Source organism: Salvelinus namaycush, chromosome 3 (assembly GCF_016432855.1).
Source record: "Salvelinus namaycush isolate Seneca chromosome 3, SaNama_1.0, whole genome shotgun sequence".
NCBI lineage: Eukaryota > Metazoa > Chordata > Actinopteri > Salmoniformes > Salmonidae > Salvelinus > Salvelinus namaycush.
Genome location: NC_052309.1, coordinates 21,014,050 through 21,030,925, shown reverse-complemented (window position 1 = coordinate 21,030,925; position 16,876 = coordinate 21,014,050). Strand labels below are relative to the sequence as shown.

At 44.9% G+C, this 16,876-nt stretch overlaps 1 protein-coding gene across 4 annotated transcripts in view; it reads right to left on the bottom strand.

Moving 5' to 3' along the window:
* Positions 1–16,354, bottom strand: part of acaca (acetyl-CoA carboxylase alpha) — a 54,473-nt gene extending 38,119 nt beyond the window's left edge. For 3 of the 4 annotated variants that reach the window (XM_038989911.1, XM_038989913.1, XM_038989912.1), the window contains exons 1-22: positions 9,592–9,732; positions 9,344–9,482; positions 8,854–8,963; positions 8,655–8,736; positions 8,433–8,531; positions 6,869–7,086; positions 6,496–6,705; positions 6,191–6,361; positions 5,123–5,448; positions 4,752–5,006; positions 4,364–4,591; positions 4,086–4,236; positions 3,829–3,963; positions 3,532–3,678; positions 3,213–3,401; positions 2,982–3,082; positions 2,783–2,871; positions 2,370–2,494; positions 2,135–2,248; positions 1,919–2,032; positions 1,713–1,802; positions 1,416–1,534 (exon numbers count right to left, since the gene is read on the bottom strand). In XM_038989911.1, the coding sequence (XP_038845839.1) occupies positions 1,416–1,534; positions 1,713–1,802; positions 1,919–2,032; positions 2,135–2,248; positions 2,370–2,494; positions 2,783–2,871; positions 2,982–3,082; positions 3,213–3,401; positions 3,532–3,678; positions 3,829–3,963; positions 4,086–4,236; positions 4,364–4,591; positions 4,752–5,006; positions 5,123–5,448; positions 6,191–6,361; positions 6,496–6,705; positions 6,869–7,086; positions 8,433–8,531; positions 8,655–8,736; positions 8,854–8,963; positions 9,344–9,482; positions 9,592–9,717 (3,338 nt within the window). In that variant the 5' untranslated portion in view covers positions 9,718–9,732. Of the gene's footprint in view, positions 1–1,415; positions 1,535–1,712; positions 1,803–1,918; positions 2,033–2,134; positions 2,249–2,369; positions 2,495–2,782; positions 2,872–2,981; positions 3,083–3,212; positions 3,402–3,531; positions 3,679–3,828; positions 3,964–4,085; positions 4,237–4,363; positions 4,592–4,751; positions 5,007–5,122; positions 5,449–6,190; positions 6,362–6,495; positions 6,706–6,868; positions 7,087–8,432; positions 8,532–8,654; positions 8,737–8,853; positions 8,964–9,343; positions 9,483–9,591; positions 9,733–13,084; positions 13,359–16,280 lie in introns of those variants that run through there. The other variant, XM_038989914.1, reaches the window with a different exon arrangement.
* Positions 16,355–16,876: the final 522 nt, after the last annotated feature.

The following is a 16,876-nucleotide window of genomic DNA, read 5'->3' as shown; positions in this document are numbered from 1 at the left end:
TGTGGGTAAAAGAAGCATGGCACCATGGATGAGAACTGGACCCTTCTGGAGATGGTGAAAGACAGTACTCTCCTTAGAACTCTGGTCTCTGTTAGTGCTCATCTCCCATGTAGAACCACCTCCCATATAAAGGGCATTGGAAAAGTATTCAGACCACTTCACTATTTTCATGTTTTGTTAGGTTACAGCCTTATTCTAAATGGATTCAATTGTTTTCTTCCATCAATCTACACACAATAACCCATAATGACAAAGCAAAAACAGGTTTAGACATTTTTGCAAATGTATAAAAAATACAAAACTGAAATATCACATTTACATAAGTATTCAGACAATTTATTCAGTAGCACCTTTGGCAGTGATTACAGCCTCAAGTCTTCTTGGGTATTGTGCTACAAGCTTGGCACACCTGTATTTGGGGAGTTTCTCCCATTCTTCTCTGCAGATCCTCTCAAGTACTGTCAGGTTGGATTGGGAGCGTTGCTACACAGATATTTTCAGGTCTCTCCAGAGATGTTCGATTGGGTTCAAGTCCGGGCTCTGGCTGGGCCACTTAAGGACATTCAGACTTGTCCCGAAGCCACTCCTGTGTTTTCTTGGCTGTGTGCTTAGGGTCGTTGTCCTGTTGGAAGGTGAACCTCCACCCCAGTCTGAGGTCCTGAGAGCTCTGGAGCAGGTTTTCATCAAGTACTTTGTTCTGTTTATCTTTCCCTCGATCATGACTCCCAGTCCCTGCCGAAAAACATCCCCATAGCACGATGCTGCCACCACCATTCTTCAGCATAGTAATGGTGCCAGGTTTCCTCTAGACTTGACGCTTGGCATTCAGGCCAAAGAGTTCAATCTTGGTTTCATCAGACCAGAGAATCTTGTTTCTCATGGTCTGAGACTCCTTTAGGTGCCTTTCACTGAGGAGTGGCTTCCGTCTGGCCACTCAACCATAAAGGCCGGATTGGTGGAGTGCTGCAGAGATGGTTGTCCTTTTGAAGGGTCTCCCATCTACACAGAGGATCTCTGGAGCGCTGTGCCTTTCCAAATCCAATCAATTGAATTTACCACAGGTGAACTCCAAACAAGTTGTAGAAACATCAAGGATGATCAATGGAAACAGGATACACCTGAGCTTAATTTCGAGTCTCATAGCAAAGGGTCTGAATACTTATGTAAATAAGGTTTCTGTTTTTTATTTTTAATAAATCTGCAAAAATGTCTAAAAACCTGTTTTCGCTTTGTCATTATGGGGTATTGTGTGTAGATTGATAAGGTAAACAGTTAATTTAATCAATTTTAGAAAAAGGCTGTAATGTAAAAAAGTGAAGGGGTCTGAATACTTTCCGAAAGCACCGTAGAACCACCTCCTATATAGAACCATCTCCTGTGTGTGTGTGTGTGTGTGTGTGTGTACACGTACGTACCGGTTGGGGTGGGAGGTAGGCAGCATGAACTGGAACTCTACAATGCAGGTGTTGTCCTTCAGCTGTCTGTGCTGGACGCTGTTGAGCTCGTAGGCGATGTAGGCTCTACGTACGTACACCTGGGATGGGGAACACAGACACCAGAGTTAACACAGTAGAGATCTGGCTACAGTGGAGGATCGTTACCTTTAATCCCCTGAAATGTCCCTCTTAGTTCATTGGCAAATACGGTTAAATTCTCTGGGCAACCAGCTACGGTGGCTTTGAATCCAAAAACCACGGTCTGCTTCCTCTCACCTCCAGGGCAGCCATCCGGACCACCTGGTTACTGTGGTAGAAGAAGTTGGGCAGCACATCAAAGATGGACGTCTCAGACAAGATCAGTTTCTACAAAGAACGAGAGAGAATTCAGAATCTTAAATGCTGTGAAAAAGTAACAAAGATCCTCAATTTACTGCCTTCAGCAATGCCAATAAAAAGTCAACAATGGCCATTGTCCCTACCTGCAGGTTCTCGATGCAGAACTGGTGTCCGTACATGTCGATGGCAGAGAGGAAGATGGACTCCACCTGGTTGTGGCGGAGCTCGTAGGAGGGGAGGTGGGAGGCAATCAGCACCTGAGGGGGAAACAGACGGGAGTGAGAAGATAACTCATACCTTGATAAATCACAAAAACAGGAAGAGACCCTTCAGAGAGACAGGAAGTGATGAGTGCTGACCTGGCGGGCGCGCAGTGCCACCTTGGCGTTGGTTGTCTTGCTGAGCTGGGTGAGCTCTGTCAAAATGGCCATCAGCTCATCAGTCAGGGTGGGGTCACGACCACACAGCTGGTCCTACAACACACACACAAACTCTGGTCTTAGACAAACAGGAAAACACACACAGTCAACTGTGTCACACAAACACTTAGCAATTAATCATGACCAATGTATTTCTAAAGAGGGAAGGACTTACAATAAGCATGGTGACCAGGAGGTTCTTCTTGGTGACCTGGGCGTGCGAGAAGATGTAGTTTAACACGTTGGCCATGTTGCCCTTGTTCTCCTCACGCAGTGTGAACACACACTTGTCGTAGTGTCCTGGAATCACACACACACACAGTATACAGGATTCAGAGGAAAATGAAAATCAACCGGAGCCCAAAGTAAGGCGCAAATGAAATGTGTGTTGTGTAACAGTGCCCTCACATGGACAAATAGATCAACTGCAGTCCTGAGAGAAGACCTTTGAATCCTATTTATAAATCAAAGACCAACAGGACTAAAAAAACAAAGGCTCATCCTTTCCTTTTCCCCCTATACCAACCCAGGATACCCATTGCTTAACATAGCCTGCAAATGTTGGCAGTAGAGTGTAATGTTCCTCACCATGCTGGAACTGCACCTCTACTTTGAGGTACTGTCTGAGCAGGTCCATCACCACAGCCTTCATGTGACCACGGATGCCACTGCGGTACCTGGACAGAGACAACATGGACATGGTCTGGCACAGAGAGAATCAGTGTGAACACAGTATGTGTATTTATCATCAGCAATTTAAATCCTTGAAGCTGAGGGCAGGACTCACTTCTGCACCAGCTGTACAATGCTCTGAGTGTTCATGAAGAACACCTCTCTCTCCGACTTCCTGTTCAGAGTGGCAGCATGACTGTCCAGGATGTTGGCAATCTGGACCAAAGAACATGCACAATCAGTCTGGTGTATTCCCCATGCACTCTCCATATCAACAACTTCATATAACCATAAATAATGTAATAACCAACCTGAATAATGTGTGTGTGTGTGTGTGTGTGTGTACCTGCTGACTGGGGAACTGGCAGAGCACAGAGGTAATGTTGCTGGCGTACTGGGCCATCTCCTTCTTGATGCATTTCTCCACAGCGAGGGGGATCCGGCCTGACACACTGGTCATAATGTCCTGCAGCTCCAACAGCGGCAGGGAGGGGTCCCGAAAAGTCTTCATCAGCCTTTCCACCCATTCCTTTAGCTGGGGAAACACACAATATTACCAATTTAAACAGATTAATGTATGAACACAGAATATTGGCATCTTTTGTTTGTATATCTTTGGGCGGATAATAGTGTGTCTGTATGTACAGTAGTAGTGGACAACTTACCTTTCCACTGAAAAAGGGTTCAGGCAGGCAGAAACCACTCATGATGTGCACCAGGTGGTCCAGGGTGCTGTGGAAGACCCTGTGGAGCTTCTCTCCTCTCAGCGCCACCGCCTGGATGACGGGCAGGGCCCCGTGGTGCAGCTCCGCCTGAGAGACACGCACGTTACAAAATACTTCTAAAGTCTCACATGGAACGTTCTGTATACCTACTCCATATTTCCAGTACAAAATACAAGGAGCATATTTAGTCAAATATTGCTAAATTCCCCAGTGTCAGACACACCCTGCCACACTGACCTGTTGTACCCTGCCAGGATCATCCAACTGCAGCTTGGCGATGACACAGCCCAGCTCCAGCACGGCACCAGCCCTCTTCACATAGTGGATACAGCCGGACTCCAGCGCCGTCAGAGTCATCACCATCTTCATCACCTGAAACAGAGACACAAACACACGGTTTACATGCCTGTTCACTCCACTAATGGAGTGTGTGACCATGGCCAAACCACATCTCACCTATATAACCAAACCTCAACCATATGTCACACACACACCTCTATCTCAGCATAACACTGGCCAGAGAACACGTGCCCTCCGTCCTCCACGGTGTACTGGATGAGTTTCCCTGCTGAGGGCGAGCGAAGCAGCGACGGGTCGTTCTCCTTTTCAAACACACACGTCTTGTTCCCAATGGTGATACGGTACCTGGGAGAAATTCTCTTTCAGTCTATTGCCCAATTCTAAAATCAACCCCAAGCAAACGCCTCAATATTCCTTTTAATAAAATAACGCATTTATTCTTTCTTTCTTTCCATCCATCCATCCATCCTACCGGTCCACCTCCTCCTTCATGTAGGTGGTGTAGCTGCTGCCGTCGTAGGAGAGCAACAGGCCCCCGTCGCTGAGGCGATGGACGTCCACCTCGGCAGAGGTGCTGTTCATGATGACCACATAGGAGTTGGGGGACTGACGCGTCACCTTCAGACAATACTTAGTACCCTCATAGATCAACTCCACATCCACGGTGTTGAGAAGAGTGTGCGCGGGCAGCACCTGACCTCTGTAGAGGGGGAGAGAGGAGGGAGAGATGGGGTGTGTGTGTGTGTGTGTGTGGAGATGTGTAGGGTCACAATCAATAGCAATCCCAAAGTCACCGGAGCACTGTTGCTTCTCGCTGGACTAAAGTTGTAACATTCTTCAATGCTTAAAATAGTGTTGACCTTTCTAGAGAGTGCAGGAAGTTGGAGACACTGTTCCTCAGGTTGACATCAGCCACGTGGAGAGCCCCGCTCACTATGCCCAGCATGGTGTCAGGACGCTCCGCCTGCATCTTCTCGGAGATGAGCCTGTCCAGCCAGCCTGTGTCGATGGTGTTGTGCTGGAAGCTCTCAGTCTCCAGCAGCTTGATGAGGTACTCCACTGTGGTCCTGAAGTCTCCTCTGATCGACAGCTCCTTCAGGGCCACCACCATGTTACTACACACACACAGGAGAGGTGTTACCATACAGTACATCATTGGGTGTTACTGACAACAAACTTTACATGACTATTTCTAAAGTGTGTGTGCGGACTGGCTCGCGTGTGTACTCACGAGATGGCCTCTTCTCGGTTCTCTCCCCAGGAGAAGCAGTGGCCAAACTGGGAGTCTGCAAACTCATGCAGGCCTCCGGCCGCTGCCACACTGAAGTATCCCCACACATTCTTGTTACTGCGGAAATTCAGTTCCTGCACCGTGCCCGAACTCGGCTTGAAACCCTCATCCGGGTTCTCACTGGTGATGCGGGCAGCGATGACGTGTCCACGTGGGGAGGGGGCCGTGGACAGACCCTCAAAGTCAATCATAGAGTCTCCCCAGGGCTGGACCCCATACATCATTCTGATGTCCTTAATACGGTGCAGGGGGATCCCCATGGCAATCTGAGGAGGAAGACCATTATAGTCTGTAGAACTAAGGATTTTCTGTCATACTAATTGGACTTTAAAGAAATGAGAAAAGTCCAATGTTTAGAAGTGACATGATCATTATTAACAATTTTATCAAAGGAAAATGTCCCTTTTATTTCCAAAATGGTGCTAGGGTTTTATTTGGCTGACAAGAGGAACATTGTATCTTGAATGAAACAGATATTTTTCTCTCACTTAGAACACGGTTATGAAGTTTCTCCTTTGTGTAACTCAGAGTCCAAGCGCTGTTGTATCCCATTGTTGTCTGTACCTTCCTGCCTAGTGAGATTAGATCATGTCTATGCTGCAGAGAGGTTGACAGAGAGCAGATCCCTCCACCACAGCACAGACAGACGCCTGCCTTCTTCAGCAACAGCTCTGTCTGTCTACACGCTGCGGAGTAGCTTAGCTCGCTCTAACCTAGCCAGTTACCATGGAGACAGAGGCCTGGGATAAAACTCACCTTCGAGAACAGTGAGGTGTGCCTAATCAACAGAGATGTACAACAGACTGAACATGAGCAGGGCAGGACACCACACGCGTGTTTATTTTACTATCCATGTAGGGACCAAACAATTGATTCCCATTCACAATCCTAGCTTCCCTAACCCTAAACCTAACACCTAAGCCTAAAATACCCAAATTGTCCTTATTTTACTATCTTTGTGAAGACTTCTGGTACCGACAAGGATAGTAAAACCAAAAAGACACAGACCTGTAGCTGTGCAGCAGGCAGGTTGACGTCGGCCACCATCTCAGTACAGGGGTGTTCCACCTGCAGACGAGGGTTGAGTTCTAGGAAGTAAAAGCTGCCATCTTGGCTGTAGAGATACTCCACTGTGCCAGCACTGACGTAGCCCACCATCTTAGCTAGCTTCACTGCACACTGAGGAGTGAGGAATAGACACTGTCACAACCCGGCAACTTAACCACAGGTCAACAACTCCCTCTGGTCAGTCTCTCTCAAATTAAACATATTGGCATAGCTCTTCCCATCCAATAGCACAAATTGTGCCATACCCTCTCCATGTCCTCAAAGACGTCTGAGGTGGAGATGGTGGCGGGCGCCTCCTCTATGATCTTCTGGTGTCGCCGCTGTACGGAACAGTCCCTGCCGAACAGGGAGATGGCGTTGCCGTACTGGTCAGCCAGGAGCTGGACCTCCAGGTGACGAGCGTGTTTGGCCAGCTGCATCACGAAGATGGGTGAGCCTGGAACCTCGGTCTGGACCTGAGGAGCCAAGGAGAGAAGGCATCATAATCATACTGATTACGTAGTTTAGATAATTATACACATACTGATCACGTAGTTTAGATAATTATACACATACTGATCATGTATTTCAGCTCATCATAACCTTCTACTGATACTGGAATTAGACTGGACTTCTCACCTGTCTGAAGAGGTTGGGGAAGTCATCAGCACAGTTGACTTTGCGGATGCCCTTTCCTCCACCTCCCTCGGAGGCCTTCACCATCACGGGGTAGCCCACCACCTCCGCAGCCTTCAGTCCTGCCTCCACATCATGGATGCAGCCCAGCTCATACAGATCAGGGGGAACGTTGATGATCCTCTTCTTCTGATCGCTCTCTGTCCAATCCACTGTGAGTCCTGAGACACACACACACGGGTTGGGGGGTATCCAGATTTCCATACCATTCCTGTACCATACCAGTGTGTTTGGTATTACCGGCAGCGCACACAAGGGGCTCTATTTCTTTCACCCCTCACAAATGCAAACAAATGTAAACAAAGTACTAGCGAATTCCCATAGCGGACGCTAGCTAAATGCTAACAAATGCAAGCGGACATAAAGTAATTGCAAGCACAGAAAACCCAGCTCATAAATTATTACAACTAACTCAACGGGCTACTCGCACTTCATCCTGGAGGGGATTGATCGTCTCTGCTGTAACCAAGAAGCTTGATCTTGCAAGTTAGCCACCTATAGCTAGCAAGTTAGCAAACCAAATGCATAGCTGGAGCCCTGAGCTGGAAAACATTTATTTGGCACATCTTAGATAGTTAACTTATAGTTAGTTATAAGATATTCAGCTGCCAAACATTAGTAGCTAGTGAATTTCAAGTATAACTTGATCACCTTTCTCGCACTGGTTCATCACATCACAAAACTTCTGTGTGCTCTTTGAGACAAACACCATGTGACTGGCTCAATTAGATTTTTGTGAAAACAATTATTGAACAAAAATATATGCACCGTGGGTATTTCAAAATACCCCGGTATACGGTATACCGCCCAAGCCTAACCCACACTATGGGAGCAGTCTGACAACACACTTACTTCTTAAGACGTCAGAAGTATTCATGCACATTTATAAAACCTTCTTAGGCCTCACTCCCTCCTATCTGAGATATCTACTGCAGCCCTCATCCTTCACATACAACATCCGTTCTGCCAGTCACATTCTGTTAAAGGTCCCCAAAGCACACACATCCCTGGGTCGCTTCTCCTTTCAGTTCGCTGCAGCTAGCAACTGGAAGGAACTTCAACAAACACTCAAACTGGACAGTTTTATCTCAATCTCTTCATTCAAAGACTCAATCATGGACACTCTTACTGACAGTTGTGGCTGCTTTGTGTGATGTAATGTTGTCTCTACCTTCTTGCTGTTGTCTGTGCCCAATAATGTTTGTACCATGTTTTATGCTGCTACCATGTTGTGTTGCGTTGATACCATGCTGTGTTGTCATGTGTTGCTATGTTGTCTTAGGTCTCTCTTTATGTAGTGTTGTGTCTCTTGTTGTGATGTGTGTTTTGTCCTATATTTATATTGTATTTATTATTTTTTTTTAATCACAGGCCCCCGTCCCCGTAGGAGGCCTTTTGGTAGGCAGTCATTGTAAATAAGAATTTGTTCTTAATTCTTAACTGACTTGCCTGGTTAAATAAAAGGTTAAAGAATTATATATATATATTTTAAAGTGCACGGACATACCTGCTCCGCTCCATGGCAGGGTAGGGATGCCAGCTGTCTGAGCCACGATGGATGAGGCGATCTTGTCCCCGAGAGCCCACATGGCCTGGCTAGGAGGACCTGGAAGTGGGCCGCAGAACACATCTTACAGGCCAACTCAGGCACAGGACAGAAGGGCAAAAAGCAGTATCCATGGCTCTGTGTGTGAAGAAGAACTAGACTCAGTAGAAAACACAGTCTTACCCATGAAGGCAATGCCATTCTTCATGAGCAGCTCTGGGAGTTTGGGATTCTCTGAGGCGTGGCCCCACCCAGCCCATACAGCCTGGAGACACAAGACAAGCATTACACACACAAGTTCAAATACAGATTTCAAGAAAGTTCAATCATTATTTAAAAGAAGGTCTACTCTAGGCCTAAATAAATGAATGTCTAGCAGTACCTGCACAGGTATTCGCTTGGCAATGTCCAGAATGAGCTCCACGTTGGCATAGTTGTTGTTATTGGTCCCTCCTGGCACCGGCACATAGTGGTCGGCCATCTTTATGTACTCTGTAGAAGATCGTGGAGTGAAAACCATTTCGCTCTGCACATAAGATAGCGTGTATAACAGTCCAACATTTAATCTGACCTTTCGTCTCTCAATATCATCTCATCTAAACCTCACCATCAGTGTCAAACTATTTACACAAGATAGCACTTTCAGAATGCACTGTCTTTCTACACCATCAGACAGAGCATTTTCTTCTGAACTAGGTCATGCTTGGCTGTTCAGTGCATTGCAGGACAAAACCAACAGACAGCCTGCTCTGGTCCATCCCTGGGAGCCTCGAGGGTCTGCTTGTTTATTAAGCAGAGTTAGGAGAGGATGGGTAGAGACTAGAGTCACTCTGCTGCTACTAGTGGTGATGCTACCATAATGTAAAGCACACCTGCATTGGCCTTCAGGTCCTCGGGGGTTACCATGACAACAAAACGGATTGCGCGCTCGTTGCGGAACATCTCGTAAGCCCAGCGGCGGATGGAGCGCATGCACTTAACCGCCGCGATGCCATTGTTGGCAATGAGGACCTGAGACAGGAAGAGATGTGAGTGAGGGACTAGTCTCTGAAATACTCAATAATGTGGTCAATAATGTGGTAAAACTAGGAAACAGACGCTAAAGAAGCCCTGGTCTTACCTTCTCGATGACCTTATTGCCTCCGAAGCGGGTGACGAACTCGGCGGGGGAGGCCACAGTGAAATCTCTCTGCAGGTCGATGCGGCGGCGGTCTCGTCCCTGCTTGACCAGGTGCAGCCCAGACATGCTTGGTCTGTGTGAACAACTAACATTATTTCCGCATTAAGAGTGTACAGTTGATGAGGTTCACCATTTCCCAGCATAAACATAACACAATCTATCATAAAAATGTACAGTAGCAATCAAAAGTTTGGACACACCTACTCAGTCCAAAGTTTTTCTACATTGTAGAATAACAGTGAAGACATCAAAATTATGAAATTACACATGGAATCATGTAGTAACCAAAGTGTTAAACACATCAAAATATATATTTTATATTTGAGATTCTTCAAAGTAGCCACCCTTTGCCTTGATGACAGCTTTGCACACTCTTGCGTTTCCACTGAGGGAAAAATAAACTAGGCTCCACCCAGAGAGCCAGTGGGAGGATGAGCAGGCATCCATTCACCCAGGAGGGTGTGGCAGAGGCAGAGCCCCCAGTCTGCGTTTGGCTGGTTGCTGTGGCCTGACACTGCACTGTTGCACTGTTGGATATTGGCGAGATCTGTGCTCTCCTCAGCAGGCATGTTACATTCAGACAGGCAGACAGACAGAGGCTTCTGCATGAAGCCCCCCAGAGAATGGCACTTCCCGTTACAGAGCTAAGCTGAGCTCCCCCTTGCCCTATAGGAGAGAGGGGTGGGGGAGGAGAGTCTCCCCTCCCACTGTCCAGTAATTCCAGTTTCACCATCAACCCTCACATTCCCTCATCACATCCTCCCCTGTCCCCTGAAGCCCAACCAGACATGAGGGCAGCTGTGGAGAGCTGTGAAACTACAACTGATCACTAAAAAAGGATCAACAACAAAAACATGCCTCCTTTGTCAAACTGGCACATCATAACAGTCTGAAAGCTTTGTCAAACTGGCACATCATAACAGTCTGAAAGCTTTGTCAAACTGGCACATCATAACAGTCTGAAAGCTTTGTCAAACTGGCACATAACAGTCTGAAAGCTTTGTCAAACTGGCACATCATAACAGTCTGAAAGCTTTGTCAAACTGGCACATCATAACAGTCTGAAAGCTTTGTCAAACTGGCACATCATAACAGTCTGAAAGCTTTGTCAAACTGGCACATCATAACAGTCTGAAAGCTTTGTCAAACTGGCACATCATAACAGTCTGAAAGCTTTGTCAATACCAAATAGACTGTAGGTAAATACTTTGGCATGATGTTTAGTTAAACTTAACTTGATATCTGATGTACATTTCAATTGTTTTCTTTCTATCCTCCCACCAAACGATTGCCAACAGGCTAATATAGGAGTGTGTACACTGCTATTGTACAACCATGGCTATGGCATGTAGCCCGAGGTGTATGAAAGAGTTAGGCCTAGCTGACAGGTGAACAGCAGTGTGAATATTTACTTCAGGGTATTGGCCAACTACAACACTAAAACCTTACTGCTAGAGTGACTGTAGGCCTGACTCACCAGTCTCTATTAGGGCTGGAACAATTACCGTATAACTGTAACCGATGATTATGGATGAAAACCAGCATGAAAATAAAATAACCATGATACCATTTACATATTCTAAAAAAGCTGACTGAAGACTGGACAGCCGGGCAATTGTGCGGTAGAGTCCGTTTCTGCTTTTACATGGACTCTAAAAAAGGGTTCCCCAGCTGGTGGCCTGCTGGCCAAATTCAGTGATTTTACACGGGAAACTTGAGCGTAAAAATAAACCAGCAGCGTTGCAGTTCTTGACACAAACCGGTGCGCCTGACACCTACTACCATACCCTGTTCAAAGGCACTTAAAATCTGTCTTGCCCATTCACCCTCTGAATGGCACACACACAATCCATGCCTCGATTGTCTCAAGGCTTAAAAATCCTTCTTTAACCTGTCTTCTCCCCTTCATCAACACTGATTGAAGTGGATTAGTGACATCAATAAGGGATCATAGCTTTCACCTGGATTCACCCGGTCAGTCTGTCACAGAAAGAGCATGTTCTAATGTTTTGTACACTCAGTGTATGTGACCGTACACAAACATAAGCAAGGTTTGAAATGAATATGTTCTAGTCAAATATAATATTTCATCACATTGTAGAGCAGGGATCATCAACTAGATTCAGCCATGGGCCGATTTGTTTTCTTTAGTGGATTGTCAGGGGGGGCCAGAACATCGTTGCAAATAACTTGTATACTGCAAATTGACCGCAAAAAGCCTAAATAAATACATTAATATATATTTGGACTTCTTGCGGTCCATTTGCAGTATACAAATTATTTGCAACGATGTTCCTGCCCCCTGACAATCCACTCAAGAGAAGAGAAGAAAAAGTCCACCCACGGCTGAATCTAGTTGATGATCCCTGCTCTACAACGTGATGAAAATGTGTTGCTCCTTATTGAAACAAGCAAGGTGTTGTAGTTAACAAGTTTTTGGTTGCCTAGGCAACACACCCCTCCCTGCAGCAGGACCACATGCAATCAGGCACAGATGATATGAGAAAATGTGTAATATAATGTATATAGCATTTTATTTATTCAAACAGTTATAACGGTGACCGCGATCATTTGGCTGACCAATAACTGTCATCCAAAATTCCATGACTGTCACAGCTTTAGTCTCTATTACAATGCTTCAATCGCCAACAACAACCCAGACCTGAGGCAGGCATATACTCTAGCTTAACCTCACTAGACCAAATAACTTACACAAAAAAAAAACAGAGTTTGCAACAAGAAAAACAGTGAGAAACAAATCTGAACACCATTCTAAATGAACAGCCAAAGCCTACTATGTGTACAAATGTAGCCATATTCTTCCTGCCAGCACCATATCTGCCACTTAATCATACAAATCAAGTCTGATGTATGCCACACTCATTCACAATGAGTGTGGCTGTAGTCCCAGTAGCTGTAAAAAAGAGCCACTGAATACAAAGGAGAGCTGGTGAAACCAGGCTCCAGGGAGAGCTCTGGGCTGAGGCTGTTGGCAGAAGGACAGCAGCATCAGGGAGGCCAGTCCTCCCAGAACACACAGCTCCTCTATAGCAGATAGGCAGGGTGTGAAGCTGGCCAGGCCACGTTTTTAAACACACACACAGCAGAGAAGAGGGAGCCAGCCAGGGGGTTAGCACTGAACTGAACCCAGTGTTCTCCTCCTGCTGCTGCCATTTCAGAATACTCCCCTCCAGACTCATCTGATGGAGACAGGTCTGTATTGGAGGTTTCTTCATCCCATATGACTGGGGCCAGATTGTTGCTGCAATCAAAACTAGTGCAGTACCATCTTGTATAATCTATTGAGATAACGGTCACCTCCGTAAAGATCATGCTATGATTAAACACCTGTGCGGTCGCCATGCCTGGATACACAATACAAACCAAACAGAGAGACTCAGGTAACACAAGAAAGAAAAGCCCGGGTTCTGACCTCATGTGGGGTCCGTCAATGTTGTCAAAGCCCATCTCGTAGCTGCTGTTCTCTGAACTGAGGCTAGAGGTGGGGGATATGGAGCGCTCCTTCTCCTCCAGGCCCAGCGTCAGGTCTGGCTTCCCCAAAAACTCATCTTCAGAGTTCTCCTCTGACACAGAGCCGATGATAAAATTGGAGTGCAGCACGGCCAGGTTCGGGGCAGCGGCCTTATTGGCAGGCGTGTCCTGCTGTGCCATGACTGGACTGTCACCACCCTGGCAGGCTGTGAACACTGGAGGGAGAGGAGGGGATTCAAAACCACATGTATTTATAAAGCAGGAGATAGGACTGAGTCCTCAAGTAAGTGAGGTCACAGCATGATGACAGGGTCATCCTGGCATGGGCTGCTGTTAGTCAGATTTCATCAGTGAGTTGAGTTGCACAACAATTATGCTGACGCTGCATTCATATTGCAAAAGAATGGTACAGATTGCAATACCTCCCAATCCTTCTTAAATAAAGTGCTTACTGTAATATATCTCATAGCTACAACAAACTCCAATCCAAAACCACGTAGTCAACTACTGCTAGTTGACTGGTTTGAGAGGCATGGTCTGCCTTGATATTAGTCTTTGAGGGGGTATAATTTCTGGAAACTGCAACTGCGCATGAGCAGAGCCACCAGAAGACAGACACACCTTATCAGCAGCAGTTTTAGCTGCTGGACCTGAAAAACAAGCCCAGCATCGCAGACATAATTTAAGTGAAGGTGAGTGAACAGCACTGATCATAGACATAGCTACCCAGCATGATAATACATTATGTTTTACAACAGGGCTCTAACAGCCTGGTATCATAGACAAGACATAACATAGTAAATGTAAATCAGGGACACTCAAATTAGTATGATATCTTACGTTTGATATGGTTACATAAGAAAGAAGTTTACTTAAGGCAAAAACTAAAGTAGGGCGATGGTTCGGGGTGGATAGGAAGTTGTGTGTTCAAATCTCATCACGGACAACTTCAGTGTTTTAGCTTGATTCCATCCTAAATACACAGTGAAATTATTGAACACTTTATTGCAGTGTTGTTGCAATACTCTGAAGTATCGTGGCAAGGAAATAAAACATGAAGCAGATTTTACTTTGAGGAAAACAGTTGTTAGAAACAAACAGTATGTCACTTACAGTCACATTTGTTTATTTTGCAAGCTATAGCACCAACAACTTTACATAAAGTAGGTTTTTAATAGGACCTGATTTTTCACCAACAGAAAAATTGGTCTCTAAAATAAACAGAAGAGATGCTCAATTAAGTTTTGGGTACATACATGTTAAGAGAAAAGATTGAACATCAGTTAAATTATTGAAAGAATTTCAACAAGTGAACTGCAGTATGTCATTTATTCAAAAAAAGTAATTGTTTAACAACTGACCCACAGATTCCTTCTTAAATAATTTTAAGAGTCTGCTGACTTCCACAGGCTTCAAACTTCCTTTTAAGAGGAATTCTCAGCTATCTGCAATACAGGTATGAATGAAGAATGAAGCAGGTGTTAATCATGGGCCTTCCTTCACTGAAAACAGCAGTCCATTGTCAACACTTTGATTAAATCAGTAGACCTATATCAATATCTCTGAAAATACCATAAGTGTCATTAGCTTTTAATACAATTCAATCTATTTTATCATATTTTGGGCCAGAGTGAGGCTATTGCTCCACTAACCTACCTTATGTTACTGCAGTGAGGAGGACTCATCTTCATCTAATGTTTTCATAATTTATCTGCAGATAAAATCACCAAAAAGGCTACAAATTAGAGAGTCAAATGAATGGCTCTTACCAATGCGATTTGGTAGGCTACTGACGAGTCACTCACTTTAACGTCTGTCTGGAAAGTCCTGATGGACTTCATATCAAAAATACAAACAAGATCTTTCGTTTACTTGTCCTGTTACGATACCATAGACATAACTACGTTCTATTATTTATGAATGGCAAGGATATGAGACTGTATTTAATCAGTTCGAACCCATTTATAACTATAACTTATATACTAGTAAAGTTTGCCGTTCGTAAATCAAATCACACTAAGCCTACGCACCAGCATTTCGTGGCTGCATATGAAACACGCAAAAGAAAATAAATGAATGTGCCAAAAAACAATAGGCTAAGTGGATTTGGACTCATTGTTACTACATTATACGGGACTCACAGACGTTAAAAGAACATCATGCCCTCTCCATCCATGTAAAGAAATTTGACTGCAACCACAGCGTACACAACACACACCCAGGTAGTGAGGCGTGACAGACAGCAGACTGTCAAACCAGTAGTGTTTCCATGTCATCGCTCACTTTGTGACTGACAAGCGCTTGTCCTATCAATAGACCGCTAGAAGATGCATATCGTTCATTCTAACGAGAGAGCGCTCAGCTGAAGACTTGACAATTGAAAAGTAGCCTAGTTAATGCCTATCATTCATTCAAGCGGGAGAGGGCTTGGCTGACTTGTAAAAAAGTAGCATAGTTAATTTAAGTGGACAAAGTACACGGCTAAAAAGTACCCAGAACTAGTAGAAACCACTGCCCAACCCTAACCCTTTAACCTTAACTCCTAGCCTAATAAACATTAGCCAAAACGAATTGACATTTGGAGCATAGCTCACAAACTGACATTTGCAGCATAGCATACAAATTGGATGATTACCCACATATTAATACATACCATAAGAACTAAACGAAACAGCAAACTAAATGGAGTATTCCGGATTTATTTTACTATGTTACGTCTACCCCCGAGTCCATGTTGACTCTAATGATGGGAAATAAATGTCTCCCCCGCACTGGCCCAAAACTGGTGAATCTTATGGATGGGAATCCTATGTCGAGCAAAGTAACACACGTTAGCTAGCTAGCTACATCAAATCAGGCTAGTAACTACTAATTCTGTGTCGCGTTATGGTTTAACTACCATAATCAAATTCATCAAAACGCAATCGTCTCAATACAAATCTGGTGGATGTGAATGCGTATCATATAAGAAAGTGTTGGTTACTGACATTTGCACCAAGCTAGCTAGTCAGACCGGCATCTTGCTAGCTAGCACAATGGCATGCAAGGTGTAGCTATATACAGGCAGCTAGCTAGTTAGCGTTATACTGTACACAGGCAGTCAGTGTACTCGTAATGAGCTTAATTAAGATACTCACCGTGTGAAATAAACCGACAAGCAATCCTGGATATTTTATCCCAAAGGATGGGTGATTATTTATTCACTCTGGTTCAGGCATGCATTTCCAAACAAAAATCACACTATGATGACCTAACGCAACTACAAGATACGTTTTTGACAGCAACGAATAGTGTGATACGAAGATGGGTTACTTCTGGCCTCACGCTGCAGCGGAGGACCAATCGGATTGCGCGACGATTTCAGGAGGAGGGCAGAAAGAGCCATAACTGGAACTGACTGGGAGGAGGTGTGCCCAATGAGAAAACCTTTGTACTGTCCCACGTGTTTGGTCCAGTATGGCCTGGGGTGGTATACTACATAGTAGAATCAATGGGTCAAAAGTACCCAATTTTCATACTTGAGTAAAAGTATAGATACCTTAATACAGTGGTTCCTAAACTTTTTATAGTCCCGTACCCCTTCAAACTTTCAACCTCCAGCTGCACCAGGGTCAGTGCATTCTCAAATGTTGTTTTTTGCCATCATTGTAAGCCTGCAACACACACACTATATGATACATTTATTAAAAATAAGAATGAGTGTGAGTTTGTCACAATCCGGCTCATGGGAAGT